Below are 25,879 nucleotides of genomic sequence, written 5' to 3'. Positions count from 1 at the left end.
CCACACCATCAACATCATCGGCATGTGTGACATCTGTGGCCGAGTCTACCCCTCACGCATTGGTCTTCTCAGCCACAGTAGACACTGCGTTAAAACCTAACTCCCAGCGATGCCGATGATGATGATCAGTCAGATCGGCAGCTGTGGACAACCGCCTATCCGAATGACTCGACGGTGGACACAGTCGGTCGGTCCCATAGATGTGCATGAACATATGGGCATAGCGGTTTTATCTGTGGCTCTGGACAACCAGATCTCCATACATGCCTATATATGGGTGTATTGATGAGATCGGCAGCTCTGGACAATGCGTATCCGACCGACTCAACGCCGGGCATGGCACTCCCTCGTCGCCGTGAGCGATGTGCGTGCCGAGTTTGAAGTCGGTCGGTTGGACAATTCTTGAGATACATGAACTACAGACAAACGTACAGACATATGTACGTTCAGAGATTGTGCACATGTATTGTAAGATGTGGGTGCTGCGTGTGGGCGAGTCCACAACTTATGAACTCGTCCACAACATATGGACTCCATAATTGGTCATAATCGTCGACTCGAGATTCCATATTTGGGCATGAATGACTCATCATGTCTTAGGTCACCGCGATGACACAAGCAAACCCTGCTGGTCTATATAAAGCAGGCGCAGATTCAGTCAGGGGACAGTTTGACCTCCGCCTTCAAGACCAGCGCTATTTGAATTACGTGGGTAAGACTTCTATCTAGATTAACCAAGATAGAACATCACTGCAACAGATCCTAACCACTCAACCAGCAATCAACCTTCTCCCAATTCTATTTTTCAAAGTGGCTGCAGTTCAAATGACTCAGAACATGGGCGTGATTCAAAAGCTGGACCTGATGAGAAGTGAATTTGCTACAAGGATTGAAGGGGTCCTGCAGGCAGTTCAAGAACTTAAAACAGAGATAGAGTGTGTGAAGAGAGAGACACAGAGAGAAGGGGAAACAGTAATATCTAAGGAGGACATATTATCGTCTACCACCAACAGACAACAGTCCATGTATAGCAGCAGCATTGATGGTGAACTACCACTCCTGGAAGGAGGGAAATCCCAATATATCCTGACTCAGTTCTCCTGTTCTGAGTGTACACACGCCTTGAAATCTCTCTTCAAACACATGAAAGGGAGCCATGATGACATCTACTGCCAAATGCTTATTAATAAACTATTCCCATCATCAGCCTGTCAGCAAATCAACAACTCCATAACCAGCCAACTACAAGGAGGCACAGACGAGCAGATCAACAACTCCGTAACCAGCCAACTACAAGGAGACACAGCCGAGCAGATCAACAACTCTGTAACCAGCCAACTACAAGGAGACACAGACGGACCAAGTCATCAACAGGTTAGCAAGACTTTAGCTCATCCAGGAGAAGCAAAGACACATCAGCTGTCTTACACAGGACAGACACTCCACACCTGTAAAGAGTGTGACCAGGGTTTCAGAAACGTATGGATGCTAAAGAGACACCAGCGCGTCCACACTGGAGAGAAACCTTTCCACTGCAATCAGTGTGACAAGAGTTTTAGTCAGTCCGTTCATCTGAAGACACACCTGCATATCCACACCGGAGAAAAACCTTTCCACTGTAACCAGTGTGTCAAGAGTTTCAATGATAAACAGAATCTGAAGAGACACCAGCGTATCCACACTGGAGAAAGACCATATCCATGCAAAGAGTGTACCAAGAGTTTCCGTCAGTTAGATTACCTGAAGATACACCAGCGTCTTCACACAGGAGAAAAACCTTTCCACTGTAATCATTGTGACAAAAGTTTCAATCAGTCATGTGATCTGAAGAGACACCAGCGTATCCACACTGGAGAAACACCTTATCACTGTAAAGAGTGCGACAAGAGTTTCAATCGCTCAGGTAATTTCAGGACACACCAGCGTATCCACACTGGAGAAAAACCTTTCCACTGTAAACCACTGTAAACAGGACGCTGCTGGACTGATCAGCATTAAACTCGCCACACTCTCCCTTTAGGCCAAGGAAGACCTTCCAACCCAAATGTGTCAAATCGGCCTCAATGTGGCGCTTTAACAGGTCGCCTCAAATCTTTGCCTGTAACTTTTGAAGAGTAGGCCATACCATGAAGAATTAAAGTAGTTAAAAGTAATTAAAATGGATTTCTTCGATCATGACACAACTCCCCTTAAAGGCCACACCCATTTCCTTCTGAATAGATGTTCCTCCATTATTATTGCTATTACTACCGACTCACACACATCGATATGTTATAACTGGCGTCAACGATTTTACAGTCAGATTTTTCATATTTCAGTCCAATTGGCACCGGTTGGCTTAAACGTTTTTTGCAGGAGGGGCTGTTTTGAAGGAAATCAGTCAAATTATAATGGCAGTATCCGATCTGCCCTAAATTGAATGTCACATTGAGGGGCCTTTAAACAAGCGAAGAAGGAGAGGACACTGGAGCAGCTCGAACATTTAAGCTTTTTTTTATTTTTAGGTCCTAGCAACAGGTGACTGACGTTTCAATGTCTACGACATCTTCCTCAGAGTCATGAATGCCGCAGGCCGAGGAGGCATTTAAATACAGAACAGTGGCAGAGATAGTGCTCTCTATTAGCCAATGGCAAGTATGTGACAATAATACAATCTGCACTGTTCTGCACGTGGCAGTCTCAATGGAAAACAGTAAGAGGATTAAAACATATTCGTGGATCAATAATAGTGCTACAACAATTTTAATAATGATTAAAAAAAAAAAAAGTATATATATTGAATGATAGATTGATTGCATTGTAAAACAGTATTTATGGAATAAGATACTAGGAATACTGGGTACCCATGTACAGGGTTAAGGGCCAAATATGCCCAAGGCTGGTACGAAACTGGTTAACACATTGAGTGCCAAGGTAGATATACGTCCTTTCGGATCCAACCACCGTTGAGTGCCATAAACGTAGATCTACGTCCATTCGAATTTATTTTTTCTATTCCACAAGAGGGCGCTCTGACGCAACTTAGGAATGATCCCTCGACACTGATAGAAGGAATGGACGGATGTGATGTCATCCCAAAAAAATTCACTTCCGTCTATTCCTATATTAGGATTTGTAGAAAAACACTTCTAGTTCAGATTATTCTTTTTTTGTGTGAAAACATGCCATTTTCAACAGGCGATAGCAACATCGATAGCGGTAAAAAAAGATTTTGTTACAGTGGACGAGACCCTCCCTCACCCACCGGACACTTTTTGTTTACATCCGTGTGCACGTCGTGGCTTCTGCGGATCTCCAAAGATTGTCAAAACACGGTAAAAAAACGCTGGCACCCCACGGACGGAGCGGATGCATAGTACCTCGCACTCGATGTGTTAATAAACAATGTACAATAAAGGATTAAAAACAAACACCATCAGAGTGTGGTAGCAACCTCAGGGACCGTCTACAAGAAGCTTGTCAGGCTTATTTAGGCCAAAGGGCTCTAGAGTGCCAAGAGTGTGAATCCAATAGAGTAGATTTCTCTACAGAGAAGTTTTTTTTTTTAACTGCATCACCCCGCGCAATGGAATATACATTTTTTTCAATACTCCAGAATCTCAGAGAAGATGGGAAGCCATGCTTGGCTTGACTGTAATGTTTAGCCATGGCGTAGTCAATGTTTTTTTGTGTTATCTAAATCAAACTTTGAGAGGTCTTTTGGTTTGGCCAATGTAGGCTAGGCCGCAAGGGCACTTTAATAAATGGATTACGTGAGTGGAGCTACAATTAACGAAGGAATATATTCTATATGTTTGGCCGGTTTGTGGGTGGGTGAGTTTGAACATGATGAGATGCGTGTCTAGCAGGAAGTGCATGAATTGTACATTCTCATAGCTTTTGAGGCATTGTAGAATGTTTTTTTGCTCTTCCCACTATACCGCAGGTAAAGGTTGGGGTGTCCGCTCTGGGCTGACCTGGTCCTCGAAGTGTGCCACAAAGACGGCATACCCATTACACAGGATCTGGAGGAGAAAGACAACATGACATATTTCATATCTACTCATTATCTTTCTGCATTACACAAGTTTGGAAAAGTATCAATCATTGAACAACTTACCTGCGTTGCCTTGTGGATGTAGGGCAACCACCTGGCCCCCTTCAGGTTTGTAGGCTTGAGGACCTTGTCTCCTTGTCTCCTTGTTTCCTCAGTGCCTTTGGGGAGTAATGGTACTATATGTGCAAATAATGCAGCACCTCCTGCAGCTTTTTAAGCCTTGGCTGTGCTTTTATGGAGTCAACCATACCCAACTCCTGCCTATGTGCCACACAGTGGATGGAAAGCAGGTGTCCCATCTCCCCCTTTAACGCCGTTATTCTTTTTTTCGATTTTGACATTTTTATATCTATGATATAAAAATGTCAAAATACCAAATCAAATCCCAGCCAATTCCAGCGGTCTCGCCATTGAGGCTGGAACTTTCTTTCCCTCTTTTTCTTTTCATACTCCTTCTCACTCTCCCTCAACTCCTCCCGTGACTTTCTTTTCTTGGCCGTGTGTTTTTTGCCCGGTGTTTGGCCGGGTGCTAGGGGTTTTACAAACATTTTAAACAAAAGGATGATACAGGAATGGGGTGAGAAACGTCTTCTGAGAATCGGCAGCAGTGAATGTGAGCGAGCATGATCCGCAGGAGCGAACCGGGAACTGCCTCCAGGTGCGCTGATGAGGTCCTAAAGCAGCGCACAGACTAGCCATTTATATTGTCGACCCCTGCAACAAATGTCACTGTTTGTTGCAGAAAGTTTATTTTTATTTGTATTTATCTCTTGAGCATGTGACAGTGACCGTCAAAGAGGGTTTTGATACTCCATACCGTTTGCCTGTATGTAATTGCCTTCACACAAATGTGGGCAGGGTCTATTTGTTATAAAATACGCCATATCCAATCATCCCCAAATTGGAGTCATAAGTTGAGGAGTCTCTATACAGTGCAATTATACACACGCTTTCACTTCTGACCATGGGGGCCACCGCAATGAACAGTTGCACTGTCTGTTGTAAAGACAGTGCAGCTTCTTTGTGTCGTGGCAACCCAGCATGGCGGAGATCAAAGCACTTTTCCAGTTATTATTATTATTTTAGAGAGCGACGGGTCCCCGTACTCCATGGAAGTGAACCTAATTTCCCCCTTTTGCTCAGTTACCTCGGTACCATGGCGTTGTGACAGATCCACCCGGATTTAATTGCCTGGTCCAGATTCCGCCGTTGCCAAGGTCCATGTTTATTTAGCTGTTAGCCCCTGGCCCACTTTACTCGTGGGCCAGGGGCTGGCACGGACGCTACTATCAATGAAATGAAATGAACAATGAAAACAACACTAGCAGACGGTCGCAGACACTTGCCGTGAGAACGCCGAGCTCTGTTTGATTTCCTGTATTCACAGTGACGCGGGGTGGTGGGTAACAGAGCAGAGATTGAATGAATTTGATTGGATGACAGGGATTTGTGAATGGGGTGTGAATGACGTGACGTGAAAATAAAAGCATTAGGGGCGGACCGACACAATATGTAGAGAGATTTCACGCATTTATTGAAAGACTAGACCCTGATCTACTTGGGAACAAGGGAACCAGGGGACCTGGTACTGCCAGACCCCTAGTGGTTGAAATCTGAATGGCCGGAAATCTGAATGGCAGACAGAGCACTACGTCACGCTAAGCTTGGCCAATCAAAAAGAGGGACATGTAAGCACCATATATGGACAAAAACATTGACCGGGAGGAAAAGAGGGACCGACAAAGCCTCATGTAGGCCTGACCCCCTGGGTCTGGCAATGACGCAAGTCGGGAATGATGCTTTATTTGTGACCCACCTGGTTATGCAATATAGCCCTTGTATCCGCTGTCAGAGCACCCGTTGTACCTGTCTGTCTGTGTCCCTCGTGTGGCGTACATCTCTGTATCTGTCTGTCTGCCTGTGTGATTTTTTTTGCCCATATATGGAGATCTCTGTATCTATGTGTCCTTGTCCCTTCTATGCCCATATATGGAGATCCCTGATATCATCAGTATAGGCAGAATCAGAATCAGAAGACTTTATTGCCATGACATGTAAACATGTTTGGTTTGGTACAGTGGAGCGCAGTTTTCAACAGGACTGGTGCAAGACAGGACAAGACAGTGCAAACCAACATCATATTGCAAAAAAATAAAATAAAAATATAAGAAGTGCTAAAAGTTCGAGTGTTCAGGTAGGACAGTCCATTTAGCTCTCTGAGGTCAGGTCAGGTCAGGTCAGGTCAGGGGGGGGGGGTGCCTTCACAGTCTTTAGTGACCGCAACCTCCAGCCTGAGGGGAGCGGGGCAAAGAGACCGTGGCCTGGGTGTGCGGGGTCAGCCATGATCTTCAGCCAATCACCCTCTCTGCCGAGCGTATCACCCGCTGCAGCTTGGCCTTGTCCTTGGCCGCTGCAGCGGGGAACCAGATGATGATGGCGAAGGTGACGATGGACTCAATGATGGCAGTATAGAAATTCACCAGCATGATCCTTGGGAAGTGGAATTTCCTGGGCTGCCTCAGGAAAGTCTTTTCTGGGCTTTTTTTGTGAGGGCGTCGATGTTGGCCCCCCACTTCAGGTCCCCCCACCGTCACATATATGGGCATGGACAAAGTGACGCCCCCAGACTCTACAGACCGTACATGAAGCCTATGTTTCAACAATTTCAAATCCGCCATCTTTAATATATATACGAAAAATCAACCGGAAATCAATCGCTAAATGCATGCTATTGGTTGGGTAGCTTGTCAATCAAGAGCGGGGGCGGGGAATGAATGTTATTGGTTGTGTAGCTTGTCAATCAAATCATCCCGCCCCTCCTAGAGCATACCCTACTTTATCGTCAGTTTTAAAATAATTGGGACCATAATTTACCAAAACGCATATCATGATGATTGAAAGAAGACTGGAAGACTGGAAGCATATAGTATTTATGACAATGTTTATTAAGGTAATAAAATCAAGTCTAAAGTTCGTCAAAAACCCATCCACTTGTATGGAGAAACATTATTTCTGCGACGGGACGCGCAATAACCCCACGTTTGCAACTACTTTCGCCTGCGCACTTCACCGGGTATGGTCCAGTTTGATATAATCATGGACCCCAAATCCACACTATAAAATGCTCAGTTTTAATTCAAACTCTGAGTGTGCAAATGGAACAATTGGTTCCATTCGAGTCACAGACCCATAGATTTCCATTTGGACCTGTGGTGGTTCCCGGACCTGACGTTGAGAAACCGTGTTTTAAAGGACATTGCTGTGTGATGACATTGTGATCATTGCATCAAGTCATTACCAAATTACGAAACATGCCCAACAATGATGTCATTGGTAACTGTCCACAGCCTTCCTCTCAGACACAGTGGCCCTCATTTATCAACGCGGTGCAGCCCAAATAATGGGCGTACGGCGAGATCACCGCACCTTTCGGCATTTATCAATATATCCTGACGTGGGCTTCATCCTACGGTACGCTGAGATCTCACGTCTGGTCGAGACCAGTTGTTGACGTTGGCTGCGCACGTTTTTCCATCCTAGACCTGCAGAGCAGCATTGTCTCCCCCTCTGACAGGCATCTCAACATATGTGTTCACTCAAAAATATACAGCTAACGACTGAATAAAGAATCTAATGTAAACGAAAACTTTTTCGTTATAATTACGGGGCCAGAGCTCAGCTCTGGACCTGTCTTAATGTTCCCCTCTTTTTTCTTCTGCCACTTTTCGCAGTTCTGGCTGAACCGTGCATACGCTTTTTACGAAACTTGGCCATATGGTAGATGGTCATGAAAAACTATCAAGAAATAATTCTCACAATTTTTCGTCAAAAGGTGGCGCTATAGCAAAATGCCAACTTTGAACAGGTACAACTCATGCCCTGTTTGACCTACAGCCATGAAACTTCAATACACACATGCGTCTACTCATGATGAACAACTTTCACACTCTGACTTTTGACCTCTGACCTTTTAGATCTCCCACCATTTTGAATTATATGAAAAACAGTTCAAACCTATCTCCTCCTGGGATTTTTGAGTAATCTGCACGAAACGTTTTACACATGAACTTTGGACCTATGCCGACAAACAAGCAGCAAAGATTTTCCATAAGTGAAAAAATGAAGCTTTAATGAGCCAATGAATATTGCAGTTTTATGACAATTATTCATCTGCCCCTAACACATACATGCAGACTCATATTTCTTTGAAACTTTGCGGTAATGTTGAGGGTCATTCCAAATATCACTGAAACCAATCTTACTCCAATTGGTCAAGGGGGGGCGCTATAGCGATTTTTTTAAAATGCAAACTTTAAACAGGCAAAAGTCATGCCTCGTTTGGCCGACAGCCATTAAACCTGCTTACACATGTGCCTTGACTCATGAGGAACACATGTATCACGTTGACCAGTAAGCTCCGCCCTTAGATTGTCCGCAATTTTGAGCAGTTTGAAAAACACTTAAACCCAGGATTTTTCAGCTATTTGCGTGAAACTGTATCATCTGTATGATCTCCTTTTTCGCAGGCTGTTGTCTGTTGGTCCAATGGCTTCTCCCTTAAGCGAGTGCCTCACGACCGCAAGGTTGCCAGTTCAAGCCTCACTTGATGCAGACTCATTTAAGTTGAATTGCAAAAAACATGACTGTATCAATGAATACATGTGCAAACGGTAAAGATAACATGAAATGCTTATTTGAGAGTATGTTTTTTCAATGTATGACGTACTTCATTGTGAAAATAGCCGATCTACAATCTCACAACTTTTCAGATAGCAACGTTTTGTGAGCTTGTAGATCGGCTGCTTTCACTGGTTTCGGTTTCGAGGAGACATACAATTTCTCTATTGGTAAATGGTTTGTGAACGAGTGATCTTAGTGTTAGTGTTAGTGTGAATTCTTTTTTCACTGGTTCTGGTCTGTTGGTCCAATGGCGTCTCGCTTCAGCATCAGCCTCTGGATCCAAGGTCGCCAGTTCAAGCCTCAACTCTTGCTGGCTACTTTTCAATTGTATCGCACAAAACATGACTGTATCAATTAATGCATGCGCAACTGTTAAAGGTAACATGAAATGCTTCTTGGAGAGAGTATTTTTTGCAATATATGACAAAATTGTGAAAATAGCCGATCTACAATCTCACAACTTTTCAGATAGCAACGTGTTTCTGAGCTTGTAGATCGGCTGCTGTGTTATCTCTTTTTTCACAGGTCTTGTCTGTTGGTCCAATTGGCTTCTCCCTTAAGTGAGTGCCTCATGACTGCAAGGTTGCCGGTTCAAGCCTCACTTGATGCAGACTCATTTAAGTTGAATTGCAAAAAACATGAATGTATCAATGAATACATGTGCAAAGGGTAAAGATAACATGAAATGCTTATTTGAGAGGGTATGTTTTTGCAATGTATGACATACTTCATTCTGAAAATAGCCGATCTACAATCTCAAAACTTTTCAGATAGCAACGTGTTTCTGAGCTTGTAGATCGGCTGCTTTCACTGGTTCACTTTTATCTTCAACAGACAACCTCAGCCTGGACAAAGCTATAGCACTATAGGTAGTGTTGCAGCCTGTCAATCCGAAGGTTGAGGGTTTGATTCCTGTTAATGGCAATAGGTTGAGACATCCAATCAATCCATTCTGCTTCCATCTCTCTCTCTCTTCAATCTATTCCGTTTCCATGTGTCTCTCTCTCTCTCTCTCTCTCTCTCTCTCTCATTCACTGGCCCCGTATTATCGCTGCTTGCAGCTATATTTATTATTATTGTTCATTTTAGTTTAGTTCGTTCTGCATTTTTTTCCGTTTTAATTCAGTTCGTTTTAATTAGCTTCTATAGCAGAGTTGTATTAGTTATAATGCTAATAATGGGCAGACACCTGACCTGACTTATTTGTTTATTTGCACAAAATAAACAAATAAGTCAGGTGCAGGATTGAGTAATTATTGTTTAAGAAAAACCCAAGAAAAGATAGCATTTAAAAAATATATTCAGTTACAGATAAATGAATGCACAAAAACGAAAAGGGCATTTTGTATCTCATTTCAGTTCGTTTTCGTTAGTTTTATAAACACACAATACTGTTTCATATTATTTTGCAATTATTATAGTTTGTATTTATTTCAGTTATAAATTGTTATTTTTGCAATTAATAGTTTGTATTTCTTTCAGTTAATGAAAATGTTTTTTGCAAGTTCAGTTTTCTTTTATTTCGTTGGTCGGTAGACCATCTCACTTTTTTTTTTACAACAGGTGCAATAATCAGAAACGACCAATGACAAACATGAATACAGATTCAGCCACCTATTTAAACCAGCTTTGACAGTTATCAGATCTCAACAATGGCAGACCTGGCTCTACTCGAGGAGGTACATTTAAATGATGATGATGATGACAACGACCAACGCCTTAGGGCTGATCGGGTCTTTAAAGACCGCGATGACCTCTTGGCAGAGAATGACATTTGGCTGATTAGTCGGTTCCGCCTCCCAAGGCATGTTTTAATCGAGCTCTGTGCCCGATTAGATCCTCTGCTAAGGAGGGAGACAAGGCGCTCACGCGCCATTTCTGTACCTGTCCAGGTTCACCGGGGCCTTCCAGCGCGAGATCGGGGATAGGTCTGGCATCTCGCAGCCCACCATGGGTCGAATGATGCCCTCAGTGCTGGAGGCCATCAAGTCCCTCACTGAGGAGTATGTTCGCTTTCCATTTGAGGACCACCAGCAAACCGTGATTAAGAGAGATTTTATGAGATTGCTGGGTTTCCTAATGTGGTGGGCGTACATCAATCGCAAAAATTATCATTCCATCAATGTGCAGGTAATTTGTGATGCCAACCTATCCCTGTAACAATTGGCCACCTTGATCAAATACATTATGTAGCACTAGAGAAAACTGACATAGATCAAACACACCAATCAACTGCTGAAACTGTTCAAGACAATGAAGATGAAGAAGACAGACAAGCATTTGAACAAACCAGTCAATTACGACGACTCCCATATGACACATTGCTTCAAGAAGAACATCTTTTAGATGCAGACACTACATATTCAGTCGCCCCTGCAGAACATCAAAAACCACGCGCATTCTACCAAGACGACCAGTTCTACCAAGACGACCCGTGCTATTAAAATAGCACGGGTCTGCTGGCGGAGACTTGTGCTCCGAGGAGCACATTTTCTAGTTTATTTTTTCATCTCACATATTTTTGGGCGGTGAAACCGCCCCTATATGTGAGGTTTGGACATCGACATTCGCTGCACTGTGATTGGCCACCATTGTACCCCCCCCACCTATTGTACCCCCCCAACCCTGCACCGTGATTGGCCACCATTGTACACTATGGTGGCCAATTCAGGACTATTCAGGACTGTGATTGGCTAGTGAACACATGACACATGTGCATAGCCCTATAAATAGGACTATGCACTTTTTAAGTTAGGGGTGTACAATGGTTGGTCCACAATATTACTTTTCTTTAAGTGAACTTCCATCACTGTGATGACCACTGTGACCACACCGCCCACTTCACACTGGGTGTGATTTTTTATAGGCTTCTTGAAATATAGGCTTCTTTCATTTAACTAGACCGGTGCACGTTGGGCACTAGTCTACTTGGGAACGATGCAAATTGGGAATGCATGCCCCACATATAGTTATGCAATGCCCATTGTACCCGTCTGTCTGTCTTTGATGCCATTATGGAGATCTCTGTATCTGTCAGTCCCTTGTCCCTTTTAAGCCCATATATGGAGATCCCTGATGTCATCAGTATATGCCCATATATGGCATATTGGTTTTGGTCGGCGATTCTGGACAACTGGATCTCCATAATGGGCATAATGTTTTTGTTTATTTTGAAACGTGATCAACTGGTTTGCTTTTTAGTTTCTTTTGCATGTGATTAACTGAGTTGTGGTAAACTGATTGAGACTTGTTTTGCTGGTTGAATATAATTTCTTTACTAAAATAAGTGCAACGGACAAAAGTGTTTTTGGTTTTATTCTCAATAACAAGGGTTTACATTTTATATGTAAGTCCTTGTACGGTTTGCACCAGTGGTTAAAAACCCAGATGAGAAAGAGCTCATAATACAAAAAAATTAGGAAACGATTTTCTCTGGTAGACACACCTACTAATACAAACAGCCTATGGGATTGAAATAGTGAAGTACACTGCCTTGTGACGGCACTCGTGAGGCAGAGAACGTGCGTTATGTGCCCTGTGTTGTGTTGATCAAAAGTCTAGCTGCTGCATTCTGTACCAACTGCAGCCGATGCACATGAATGTAGGACTCAAGGTGGTGAACAATGAATTACAGTAGTAAATACGAACACCAATTACGGTAGTAAATAAAACTCAAATTGCTAATTCTAAATCTTGAGGCGTTAATGAACATAACATTTTGGTGATGTGTCTTACTTGAAAGAAATATGTTTGGACCACTTTAAACAACTCTCTCACTGCCTTGGACGACTTATGACGAGACATCGTCATAACGCCCTGGCTGTCAAGGACGACTTATGATGACTTTTTCTTTCTTTTTTTTTCACACAGAACCAGAGATAACGCGATCCGAAGATTTACTGCTCCATTCACTTCCTGGTTAACTCATTACTTAAAAATCCTGTGTACTTTTTTTTTTCACTATGTATTTTTTGGCCCGAGACATGTTATTTTCAAAGGCGTATAAAAGCGAACGGGAGGTCGCGATGACATTCTTTTTTCTTTTCACGGAAGCACAGTGAAACCCTCTGTGATTAGCAACCATCAGGGGATCGATCATACTGGAGATAAATATTCTGTGACTACTTCAAAAGGTAAGAAAATCGAAAAATCGCTGGCAGTGGGTGCACACAGCCAGAAATAAGTCTGGCAGTGAAAGGTTAATAACATTTAGCCTCGCGTAGCCAGACTATATCACTGCGTGGAGGCTAGCTGTCAAAGTAGCCCCGGGGCTGACGCCGGTATACTCCCATACCGAGACAGTCGGCATAAAACCATATCAGAACAGGAGATCTGTGCATCCGATCACTTAGTTCAGTTGGTCTATTTAAAATATACAGATAAAATAGCCATAGACAGCATGACAGGTAAAAGTAAGGCTAAAAACGTGATAAAAATGGTCAGTTTAGACCTGATACATGAGTGCATCAGGTCCGTGTCAGTTTGTCTGGGGGCATAAAGCCAGAGTCTCCCAGAGCCCTAAGGGCCACCCTGCCACTGGGGCGGATGGTGAGCCAGGTGATGCTGCCATTGTTCAAACCCATGCGTAGCCAACCCTCTGGTGGAAACTGGAGAGCCCTGCAGACAAAATAGCGGATGACATTGGCATGACAGACGATGATCTCGTAGCTGTCCTCCTTCTGCTTAGGGTCAGCACGATGAATATAGCGGCGGAAGGCAGCTTCTATCCGAGCCCCGTCTTCATGGTACTGCACAGCGTCAGGTTTCCAATGAGTGACAGGTGGCACAGGCTCAATAGGTGCTCCCTCTCTCAGCAAATCACAGCTCAGCAGCTCAGTTCCTGGGAGGTACTTGCTCATAATTTGTGCAGTCTCAGTAGCCCTGCTCATTGTTGAGTGGATGAGTACATCATACTTTAGTCCCAGGGCTGCCAGTCTCTCGCCGGTCAGCTCAGCCTGCTCCCGACCTAATGGTGTGAGGACCCTCTCCTTGTCTCCAATTCCACTCAGGTTGTACTGGGAGTGTCTGATGAGGAGGATATTGCGCGTAGCTTTAGGTTTGCCATTGTCCTGCTCTGAACTGGGGTCTTCGGTTGCGGTTTCTTTCTTCTTGGTGCCATTAGACAGCGTCGCCGGGTCCCTCTTATCCCAGTTGAAGTCCCATGCGTGTCTAGTGGGTGTAGGAGTGTGGTTGTTGAGGACAGTCAGTCTGCTCCACCAGGCACCTGCTGGTCTTCCATCTCCCAAACACCCCCGAGAATCAGCGGCCGCCACGGAAACCAACACCGCGGATCCTCCGGCGAAGCCGCATAAGAGTTTGACCGTTTTCCTGAATGACATGCCGGAGATCTCCAACTACACTACGTTACCTGGATGATGGATCACTAGCCACTCACTAGATCCACTAGGTCTCCTCTCCTAAATGAATAGACTCTCTTCTAGCTAGCAAATGATGACGCACAAACACACGTACTTATTATGCGCCCTTTCCTGTACAATCCAAAAAACAGCAGATGGTTAGTGGTGTAATGTGCTTTCTGGGTCCAGGATATCTAAACGCGAACTCTTTAAACGTGAACTTAAATGACACTGACCATCAGACCGTTATCGTGCTTCTGGGGAGGAGAACATGTGTGCAACATGGTGCATTCTTACTGTCTTGAACCAAGAACTCTACCTTACAGTCACGATGAGTCAGCTATATCCGTAGATGGAGTTTTATATTAGCAAGATGCCTCTGCTTGCTCCATATATGGAGCTCTAGATCAACCACGCCCAAATATGGAGTTTATGATGTCAGACTTAGATAGTGTAGAAGCCATTTCACTGTTTGGTCATAAATAATCAAATGATATTCTGAAGGATCTATTTAATTCAAACGATATCAGGGCATGGTCATTAAACTAAATGGGGGCTACATTTATTTGAAGGGTCTAATAAGGCTCTAACTCTACCCTGTGAACATTACCAAACAGCAAGGTCAATAGTGGTAGTCGCTCTAAATCACTACAGAAAGCAAGTTATTAAGTTATTACAGATTGTGGATTGTTGTAATAATGGCTGGACTCTAGATTCTTGGATAATCTGGGTGTGGAATACAGCTTCCGGTGCTACAAAGTGTATCGCTTATCACCAAGGATCCATCCAGGAAATGCGTCCTAGCTGTGACCTGCGAACGTTAGCATCCTTGTGGTTACAAAGACATAATGATGACTTTGAATGCTCTTCAAAGGAACAAAACGGTCAGATATGGCGTGCCCATGATGGTGCTCATCATTGGAGGTTCCTTCGGCCTGAAAGAGTTTACACAAATCCGATATGATGCCCAGAAGATAAAAAAAAAGATGGACCCTTCCCTGGAGGCCAAAGTGAACCTGGAGAAGCAGTCAGTCATTCTGGAAGAGGAGTATGAGAAAATTAGGGACAAGAACTTAGACGGCTGGAAGAACATCCGTGGCCCTCGTCCCTGGGAGGACTCCAAGGACTATCAGGAGCAGCAGCGTGCCAGTGTGAACAAAGAGGCTTGATCATAGATATAGAAACCTAGATACCTCAATGGCCTCTGCAGTTCGTTGGAGCGACCTGTATCGCGGCCGCCATTTTAGAGGAGGCCCGCTGCCATTCAAATGTATATATATATCTTTATCTCATATATATATCTTATATATATCTAATAGATATATGTGGGTCATTCCAGAATTGGAGGACATTTGGGCTTTCAAATTTTTGAAAAATTAACCTTCTATTTAACACATTTCTGTTATATATTCATCAATAATAGGTACTAAACTATCAAAAGCTTGATTGGCTCAGCTCAGGCATCAAATATATATTTTTTATTACATGTTTTATTTATTGTTTGCTATACCTGGCGCAACCCTGTTACCAACACTCAGGAACCTGCAAAAAGTGCATTTATGTATTTTTTAAATATAATTCCTTTACCATTAGGTTAAAGAAGTATCATTCTCTCCGAATAAACATTTTATTTCAGATATGAATTTATTTCAATTAGTTTAAGCAACTTTTGAAATCTATCTTGCACAACTTTTCAATTGTGGCATGTTTCACTTTACTAATTTAAGTATTCATTTTCAAATATTTGCTCTAACCCATTATGCATATAATTACTTAAACTCTTTAAAGGACAATAGGTCAAACCCTTATGCGTTGAGAAAGACATTTATGTTAATATTTGATTAAAATGATAACGGTAACAGGGTTGAATAGCTACATTAATTCTGATTATAGATTATTTTCAACGTGACAAATAAATACTCAAGACCACATAATTAGTCTTTTAAGAATAACAGAAAATGAAATATTATTTGAATAACTTTTAATATGTTTCACATGAGGATGGTTGGTGGTAGGTAGTGTGGAAATGGAAAATGGACCAGGATGCAGCAGAGCTGTTCCAGAAAATCAGGGTTTTATTTTGCACACAGGAGCTCACACAAGACACGTCTCACCAACATCAACCCAATCTGATTACTAGTTTTCAAACACCTTTTATACCTGATCACCAGATAACTTGAGGGAAGACTCTAACTAAGTAGTTCCACTTAGACACAGGTGGCATTGATCACACCTCAATTAGACCTAACCTGTCAAGCCTATTAAGTAAGAGGACATAACCATTTACCATAACCATGTGTACAATGCAGACAATAACACATACTGTGTTAATGTTAATAAATTAACAAAGTATTTCCTTCTGTGAAATTAATAATACAACCAGAAAATCAATATAACCAGGAAATCACATGACAACTTAAGGGGGATGAACACTCCTTCTTAAATGGTTATGTCCAGGAATTTAAGTCTGTAGACAAAGAATAGTGAAAGTGAATAGTGAAAACATGAGCAAGAGGAATCCGAACCTTCCCCTTGCAAACATTACACAATCAATGACCTCATACCTGAATATGAATGTGATTACATGTTTGGAATTTTGGGACTGGAGAAATGAGCCTCCATGATATTTTTCACCCCTTCTCCCTTTGGCTCACACATAACCTTGAAAAATAATAAGGTTTTTCTTACCACAAAAATGCTTAATAGTGAACTGGTATGGTTGGAGGGCTATAGACTATGCCTGGAGGATGCAGGCATTCTGATGTTGCATCGAGCTAGTGCATCCACCTTAGGGCTCAGTGGTCAGTCAGCAGCTTGAACTCCCTCCCCAGCAAGTAGTAGCGTAGTAGTAGTAGAATGATGACCTCTCCAATCTCGTCCTTGGTACGACTGCCTGGACGCATCCATCACTTGTACAGCCCCTTCAGTCAGATCTCTCTGACAGTCTCCTCTGCTGGAACAATGGTGCTGCAGAACCTCTGTCGATAAGTCTCTTCAGTAGCATTGTATTTGTTTGGTACTGCTGTTTTGATAGCTTCATATGACTCTGACTGTTGTTGTTCATCCATGCCAGCATATGCTTCAAGGGCCCGTCTGGTCAATAAAGTGACAACCGGGGCAACCCATTTTCCCTGCCTCCACCCCCATGCACTCAAACCGCACAGAGAAGCTCTCAGCATCCTCACCTTCTCTGATGTCTGGGATTCTCAGTTATGAAACATGAGAGGCTGGAGTTCGGTTAGGTGGATTATCAGGTCTCTGATCCAGTGGCATGGGCTTTCGTGATGTCTCTGTGTCCATTGCACCAGAAGCTGTTTGGACTTGGTTACGGCCAGAACAAGATTTATTCAGTCCGTTTAGAACGACACATAAAGTTCCTCATCTCTTCCATGAAGCTAGTATCAACAGGTGGTGCCATTGGAGTACTCACTGTAGCCTCTTTTGGTCGCACCACTGGTCCTTAATCACTTGGTTTGGCGGCTACCAGAGAACAGTCAGATGGATCGGGAACAGAGATGACAATCCCTTTAACTGGAGGCCCCAACTCCATGCTCCCCTCACGCCAAACACTTTCTTGACTCCCCAGTTCAACTGGGTTCAGCCTGGTAGCTCAGCCTCTTCCACGACCACCTGGCATCATGGTCTACTTCACAGTTGTCAAATTCATAAAGGCATACCATCCCACCACTGCCACCAAACAACTATAACTCATTTTGACTACACAGTTAAAATAAAATGAAGCAATATAGTCTGTAAAATTCAATAATGTTTAAAATACGTAGATTAACCTAAATTATAGTTTAGATTTGTAATGTTCTTAATTTAACCATAAATAATAGTAACTAATCACAGTAACAGGGCTGCAAGTAACAGGATTGCAAATCTATGCTAATGTTAGCTTTTTCTCAGGAATAGAGGCTAGCTGTTTAGATAGCTGTTAGGATTTACCAAGAGGACAAACTCACATAAGTAAATAAGTACAGATTTTTTTGTCAAGTATTTATCTTATTCTGGAAATATGCATAACAGGGTTGCGTGAGGTAGGTTGAGACATTCAAGCAAGGCTGACAATGTTATAAAAATATGAATAAGAGAAGAGAGGAGATACCTTTGCTCTACCCATGCTGTTAGGAAAGTGTTTGATGATGTCACTTCTAGTGTGTCATGTGACTCACACTTTTCTTCTTCTTTTACCATGCTAAAAAGGTTAAGGTAACAGGGTTGCATGCAAGTTGTGGGACACAGGTTCCTTGCATAATAATACTTATTTAAAATATTATGTTAATTAAAAAATATGTTTGCACATCTACAAGAGACATCTATGAACAAAATAATGCAAAAGAAAGTAGATTTAGATGTCATTTTAACAGTTTCATCTGAGATTCAATTTGGTCACCAAGGGGGTGGGACAAGAGAAAAGTAGCATTTTAGGGGTACTACAGACTTATTTGGTATTTTTTTTAAATATGTTCAAACATTTTTTTCTCCATGTTGATTTAGATTTGGTCTCAGGACAAGACAAAGTTACACGACAACTGCATTATTTAGTATTTTGTAAATGGATTATTTGACATTTCTTGGGTGGGACGTAAAATGTCCTCCAATTCTGGAATGACCCATATATATATATAAGATATCTATCTATCTATATATATATATATCTGTATATATATATATCTGTATATATATATCTGTATATATATATATATATCTGTATATATATATATATATATATATATATATATATATATATATATCTGTATATATATATATATATATATATATATATATATATATATATATATATATATATATATATATATACAATATTGCAAATAAATGCACAATAAATGCACATATATTTTCGCTCAACTATCATTGTCTCCGCCAGGCCGAAAGGCATGGCGAGAGAGTATGTTTTACCCCCTGTCCCCCCCCTGTGTGTCCGTCCGTCATTCTGTCATTTTGTCGACAGCTAATCTCTGGCACCGTTGGCTTGATCGCAGCGAAACTGTACACACACACTCCCTGGGTGCCAGAGCAGAACCTCTGCTCCAAATTTTTCACATGGGCTTTTTATAGCGCCACCAGGAGGCCGATTTGTGCAAAACACATTTTTGAACAGTACTCCTACAGATTTCGGCCCAAAATCCCCCAAATCGGTACACAGTATCTCTATAGTCATTAAAAGAAACGGCTCATTTCAGATTTTTCATATTCCATCCTGATTGGCAAAAATTGTCTTTCAAAGTTTGCAGGAGTACTCTGTTTCCAACAAAATGCCTCAAATCATGAACACAGCATGCAATTACCGTGAAATTTTGCACACACATTCCCATTAGGCCGAGGAAGAAATGCAATTTGAAAATGTTCAAATGAGCCTCATGGTGGCGCTGTAACAGGCCGATTCGTGTTTTTACCTATAACTGCACCGATCAGTGTAAAACTTTGTATGCACACTCTCTAGAGGCCATGCCCTGCATTTTTCACATTTGCCTTTTATAGCGCCACCAGGAGGCAGACTTATGTAAAACATTTTTTTTGATATTAAGCCTTCAGATTTGATAAAAATTTCACGCAAATTGGTACACATGATCTCTATAGTCATGTGATCAAGACGGATCTGTTTGATTTTTTCATATTCCATCCTGATTGGCTAACATTGACAATGTGTGTAATGTTTGCAGGACACACAACAAAATGCCACAAATCATGAACGCAGCGTCCGATTGCGGTGAAACTTTGAATGCACATTTGCACTACATTGAGGAACAAATGCCACCCTTTTAACATTGGCCTGTTATAGCACCACCAGCAGGTCAAATTTAGCAAAACATTTTTTTTTAACAAAATGCCTCAAATCATGCATGCAGTGTCCGATTGCCGTGCACGGCCTAGGAATAAATGGCACCCTTTTCACATTGGCCTATTATAGCGCCACCAGGAGGCCATAATAACCTACCTGACATGGCGGAGACTTGTGCTCCGAGGAGCACTTTTTCTAGTTTGTTTTGAGATCTGTAGCCTCGACCACTCGAGGCTGTGGAAGGTTGGAAGAAAAGAGAGGGGAAAACAAAAGTCACCCAAGCGTCTTTTGTTTTCATAGCCAACTTTTGAGCTATCTAATCATTTGTTCTCCGGTGACAAGGCTGTGGAAAATGGCACCAAATAGGCCTGTCAATTTTTGTGTGTATGTTTTTGCTATCATTCAACTACTTGCGATGATACGGAGAAACAGAATTCGCACAGACAGACAGACAGAGGAAACTGAGAAGTGCAGCACTTGCTATACTGGGAAGACGTCAAATTGTAAGTAAAAAGTAATTCTCAATATGAACAAAATACTGTCATAGAAGAAAATTACACCCTCTACTGGGCTAATTTAACATGACACACGCAGTGGTGTAAAGTAACTAACTAAGTACATTTACACAAGTACTGTACTTAAGTACACTTTTGAGGACATTTTACTTTACTGGAGTATTTCCCATTTCCAATACTTTTACTTCTACTCCACTACATCTCAGTGGCAAATATTGTACTTTTACTCCATTACAATTATTTGAACACTTTAGTTACTAGTTACTTTTCAGATATAAATTAAATTAAATTAAATTTCATAGTTATTATGAAATATACATTAACCACTTTAGCCCCCTATTTTATACATATGCTATTTGAAAATAGCAGATCTACAAGCTCACAACGCCTCGCATCGCGACTCTTGTACTCTTGTAACAGAGTATTTTACTTAAGTAAAGAATTTGAGTACTTTTTCCACCACTGGGTACAAGTTAGTTTTGAGTGACATAACCTAGTAAACTATTACAGGTGAAACAAGCCCAAATAAGCAACTACACTTTAGAAAGAAGCCCATATAAGCAACTACTATAGGATATAGTGGTTGTGGGTGTGCATGCCTTGCATACTCTTGCCCTATAGGTGAGCAGGGTGTGGCCTCCTGGGCTGATGGGCTCATTGGAGAGCACCTGGGCCCGGTGACTCCAGGAGGCTATAAAATCCCTGCTCTTGTCAGTCTCTGTGAGATCCTGAGGAGAACAGACTTGTCTCCACCAGCTCAACCCCTCTATTCTCCATGCCCTCATGATTAGTGGGAGAGAGTATGTTTTACCCCCTGTCCGTCCGTCCGTCCGTGTGTGTCCTGTCCGTCTGTTAGCAGCTAATCTCCGGCACCGTTGGCCCGGTCGCTGCGAAACTGTGCACACACACTCCCTGGATGCCAATTCAGAACCTCTGCCCAAACGTTTTCACATGGGCCTGTTATAGCGCCACCAGGAGGCCGATTTGTGCAAAACCCATTTCTTTATTACGCCTACAGATTTTATTCAAACGTCATGCAAATTGGTACACAGTATCTCTATAGTCATGCGATCAACACGGATCTGTCCGATTTCCCATATTCCATCCTGATTGGCTAAGGTTGGCTTCCAAAGTTTGCAGGATTGGTCCGTTTTTAACAAAATGGCTCAAATTATGCAGGCAGCTTGCAATCTCCGTGAAATTTCACACGCACATTCCCACTAGGCCGAGAAAGAAATGCCACCCTTTCACATTGACATGGCCTGTTATAGCTCCACCAGCAGGTCTAATTTAGCAAAACAATTTTTTTGAACAAAATGCCTGAAATCACGAATGCAGTGTCCGATTGCCGTGAAAGGCCTAAGAATAAATGGCACCCTTTTCACATTGGCCTATTATATAGCCACCAGGAGGCCACAATAACATACCTGACCTGGCAGAGACCTGTGCTCCGAGGAGCACTTTTTCTAGTTATGCTTGTTACTTTCCATCCACACACCTCGCACCACACTATGCTCCACAAATCCACATCTACACTACTGATTCACTGACTCCACACCTCATAGGATCCATAAGATGTTAGGTTTGCCTTTCTTTAGTTGTTTTTCCTTCGGCCTTGTTAAATATATATTTGCTTTACCTTCACCCTGGTCTCCTCCCCAATATGTGTCATGGCACAGAGCCAGCTGTCACAGGCAGTATTGGTACTTTTACTTAAGTAAAGAATTTGATTACTTTTTCCACCACTGGGTACAAGTTAGTTTTGAGTGACATAACCTACAGTAGTAAACTATTACAGGTGAATCAAGGCCAAATAAGCAACTACACTTAAGAAAGAAGCCCACATAAGCAACTACACTTTATAAACGAGCTCAAATAAGCAAGTACTTTGTACTATAGTATAACATTGTTTAGACACACATTTAATTTCAGGACCCCATGTTAACAGACTCCTCTTTATTTATTATGCCCCTCTCAGTCCCAGCCAACCCTCCTTAAGCCCTGAATGAACATGATTATGTTTAAACACTTGAACCCCTGGGAAGATTAGCCAAAAACAGCCAATCTACAAGCTCACAACGCTTCACTATAAAGTGTTATGAGCTTTGAGCTGTCGTCTTCTCAATATTGCAAGTGCAGCACTATCAGTTCCCCCGTCTTCGAATTCAGTTTATTCTCTTTGTCAGAAGTAATTTAATTATTGTAAAAAAATAATAAAAAAAGAACATGACTGACAGGCCTATTGGGGGGCATTTTGAATGAGGGTGGTAGTTAACAGACCTAAGGGTCCAATAGGAACCCCCCTCAAATAACCCTGAGTCCTTGAATTGTTTAATGTAAATAGTCATATTTATATTGTTATTTATTTATTTTTATAATGTATTTATCATGTATTTATTTATATGGCATATATATATATATATATATATATATATATATATATATATATATATATATATATATATATATATATATATATAAATATATATATATATATATATATATATATATATATATATATATATATATATATATATAGTAACAAAGATTATTGAAATATGTAGTATTAAGTTGTAGAAATAGTCATAGCATAGTGTGAGTAATGAGTTCATATGAGAAATGTTCATCCAGTTTAGAAAATGTGTTTTGAAAAGAAAAATCATTAAATGATTTATTTTGTATGTATTTTGTTTTTCATGTAATAACATGAACTGAACAGGACTCTTTTACATGTTTACCCCTCTAACAAGTACATTCTGTAAAAAACAATATACAAATATTGGGATAAGCTAATATATATTTCCTTTTTTGTACGGCACACACACACACACACACACACACACACACACACACACACACACACACACACACACACACACACACACACACACACACACACACACACACACACACACAAGGTAACAACTAAAAATACAAACATTGGGCTAACCTAAAAAAAGAAATGTATATATATGTGTATATATATATATATTTTTTTTTTTTTTGGTTCAATGTCTGCTACATTTTGGGCACAATAAGCAGTGCAAGATAGAAACATAACAATACTTTAACTGCCATAGAAAGGCAATTATAGTATAATGCACATATATATACATATCTCTGCTGTCCGGCAGGAACCAGCTAACTCCAAAATGTTCATTTTTCAGGAAATGGAAAAAACAAAACAAAAGGGGAGTTAGGAGGTTTTGTTCATCATTGATAAGAACAGCTGAATGGACCTCCAGCTCACAATGAGGTTGGAGTTCAAAAGGGGGTGGAGCCTGGAGTCAGCAAAACCAGCTAACTCTTTGCTGGTTCAGCAGAAAGTTTGAGGATTCAACGGAGTTAGCTGCTTTTGTCAGAAGCGCTTTACAATGCTTTTCATTGGTTCAATATTTTGTTTACCAACACACAGACGTAAAGGGTGTTCAATAGCACTGATTTATAGAAAAAATGCAAAAGCGGAAAAATGGAGTTAGCTGGTTCCTGCCGGACAGCAACAATACTATATATTGCAGTGCAATACTAGTCCTGAGCTACCTGAGAGTGCAGTAGTCCTGAGTCACACTTTGGATTTGGACCTGAGTCATACTTGCACGTAATAACATGAACAGAATGGCCTAACATTCATGTAAAATGAACAGAAACAGGCCTACATTTTAACATAAAAGAATATAGTAATTTAATACTTATTTTAACAAAAAGTTCTAACAAAAATAAAACCACTTGGGGTTCAACATGTAGCCTATATACTTCTCTTTTACATTTTTCCCACTATTTTCTCAAGGAGACTAAACATTCTCTCCTCCCTTGCCTCTTCTCGTTTCGCCCTTTCCTCTTCTCTCTCCTCTTCTCTCTCCAACACCCCATCACGCCGCTTCTTTGCTGGGACTGGATCTGGACTCTCAGTTGTGGACCCGGATGGCACTGAATCAGGGGAGGCTTGAGATGTTGACGCTGAATCAGACCTGGGAGGGTTCTCTGCCCAGGAAGTAGCAATGAGCATTGGTGGTGTGATGGATGGCTTTCCACCTATCGCCTCATCCATCGGTTCATACCACTTCCAATTTGAAGCTGTCTTCTCCCCTGATTCAGTGCCACTCCCTGATGGTGGCTTCTTGACTTCCTGCACACATTGCAATATATTTGTAGAGCACAATTAATGTAATGTTCATTTCGAATGCTGAATACAGCAAAGAAAAAGGAAACGATAAACAATATACAAACAAGGCACACCTCGACACAGGAGGAGAATTGTAAAAGACGCACGACACGGGGAGCAGAAATAAAGACGCAACAAAAAAACGCCAGCTGAAGCCGGCTAAGTAGGCTACAGCAGTCATTAGGCTGAGGAGGTTCAGCTGAGCAAAAAGTCAATTCCAGGGCAAAACCAGAGTACAGGCAAAGAAGAGGGGGGGGAGGGGCAGAGGAGAGGTAGATCCGGATCGTGACATTAACCACTTCAGCCCTATATAAATTTTGGCCATTTGAAAAGAGTCAATCTACGGTCATACTGATATATGATATATGACATATATATGAACTCACTCCCATCCAGCTGTGGAGGTATTTCGCAGCCCCGTGAAGAGGTTGTCGTTCTCTCCCCTCATTCGAATGAACATCTTCATCAAGCCCTGAAGAGACCATTGATATTTATAATTTAGCCCATGTATTTTTTAATTAACGGAGCGCGTTACTGTATAGAAGATGGCTATTGTTAGCAAGCATGTTAACCAAGCTGGGTCGCTTACATTGAGCTGGTCGCTAGCCATGTTTTGTACCGTATAATGGCCTAATGCATACATTACACATCAAATGCAATATTTATTACATGGCAACAACATATTTTTTTTTTTTTACTTTAAATTTTTATCCCACGATTTTGTAACCCTATTTTTTACACCCAGTGCCAATTGTCTATGTAATCCTGGGCACTACATTCCCTCTGCCAACCTAGGGAGGCCAGGGCCGAGCTCATGCCTCCTTCCATGCATGAGAGCCAACTGACCTTCTTGTCACCTGACAGGGGAGAGGTTCCCTGGTTGGACGTAGCGCGTGGAAGGAACACGTTATTCCAACCAGTTCCTTTCCCTTCCATCAGGCGCCCCGGCTGGCCAGGGGGAGGCAGTATAGTGACCAGGATTACTTCATGTTATTGTGAGGGTACCTACCTACCCTAGGAGACACGGGGAGAACATGCAAACTCCACACAGAAAGGCCCTTTCGCCAACCCCACCTAGGGTATGGGCACTGATGACGCGGAGGAGAGAACACGCCCCCAGCGCCCACAGCGTCCCCTGCAGGAATCGAACCCAGGACCTTCTAGCTGTGAGGCGACAGCGCTACCGACTGCGCCACCGTGCCCCCTTTTTTTTCTTTTTTTTTTGTGAGCGGTGAGTCTTGCTGCCTCTTCGCTCAGCCTGCTGTGTTCCTGTGTGTGTGAGACCTTCCGTCTGTTCAGCTGCCGGTTCGAGTCCTGCAGCTC

General features: G+C 42.0%; 2 protein-coding genes across 2 annotated transcripts; one reads left to right on the top strand and one right to left on the bottom strand.

The window, feature by feature from the left end:
• Positions 1–13,176: 13,176 nt before the first annotated feature.
• LOC308086590 (serine/threonine-protein phosphatase PGAM5, mitochondrial-like) lies at positions 13,177–14,061 on the bottom strand. Its single transcript, XM_080430200.1, has one exon. It carries the CDS (start codon positions 14,053–14,055, stop codon positions 13,183–13,185), a length of 873 nt encoding a protein of 290 aa, XP_080286326.1. The 5' UTR covers positions 14,056–14,061; the 3' UTR covers positions 13,177–13,182.
• An 860-nt stretch (positions 14,062–14,921) lies between these two features.
• LOC308086748 (cytochrome c oxidase assembly protein COX16 homolog, mitochondrial-like) lies at positions 14,922–15,242 on the top strand (the record flags this gene model as incomplete). The annotated part of the gene is made up of 1 exon (XM_080430397.1): positions 14,922–15,242. One exon carries the CDS (start codon positions 14,922–14,924, stop codon positions 15,240–15,242), a length of 321 nt encoding a protein of 106 aa, XP_080286523.1.
• Positions 15,243–25,879: the final 10,637 nt, after the last annotated feature.

The sequence above is a fragment of the Gymnoscopelus braueri genome (genome assembly GCF_963280865.1).
Source record: "Gymnoscopelus braueri genome assembly, chromosome: 6".
Taxonomy (NCBI): domain Eukaryota; kingdom Metazoa; phylum Chordata; class Actinopteri; order Myctophiformes; family Myctophidae; genus Gymnoscopelus; species Gymnoscopelus braueri.
The sequence above is the reverse complement of the archived record's forward strand: the minus strand, read 5'-3'. Positions and strand labels throughout refer to the sequence as shown.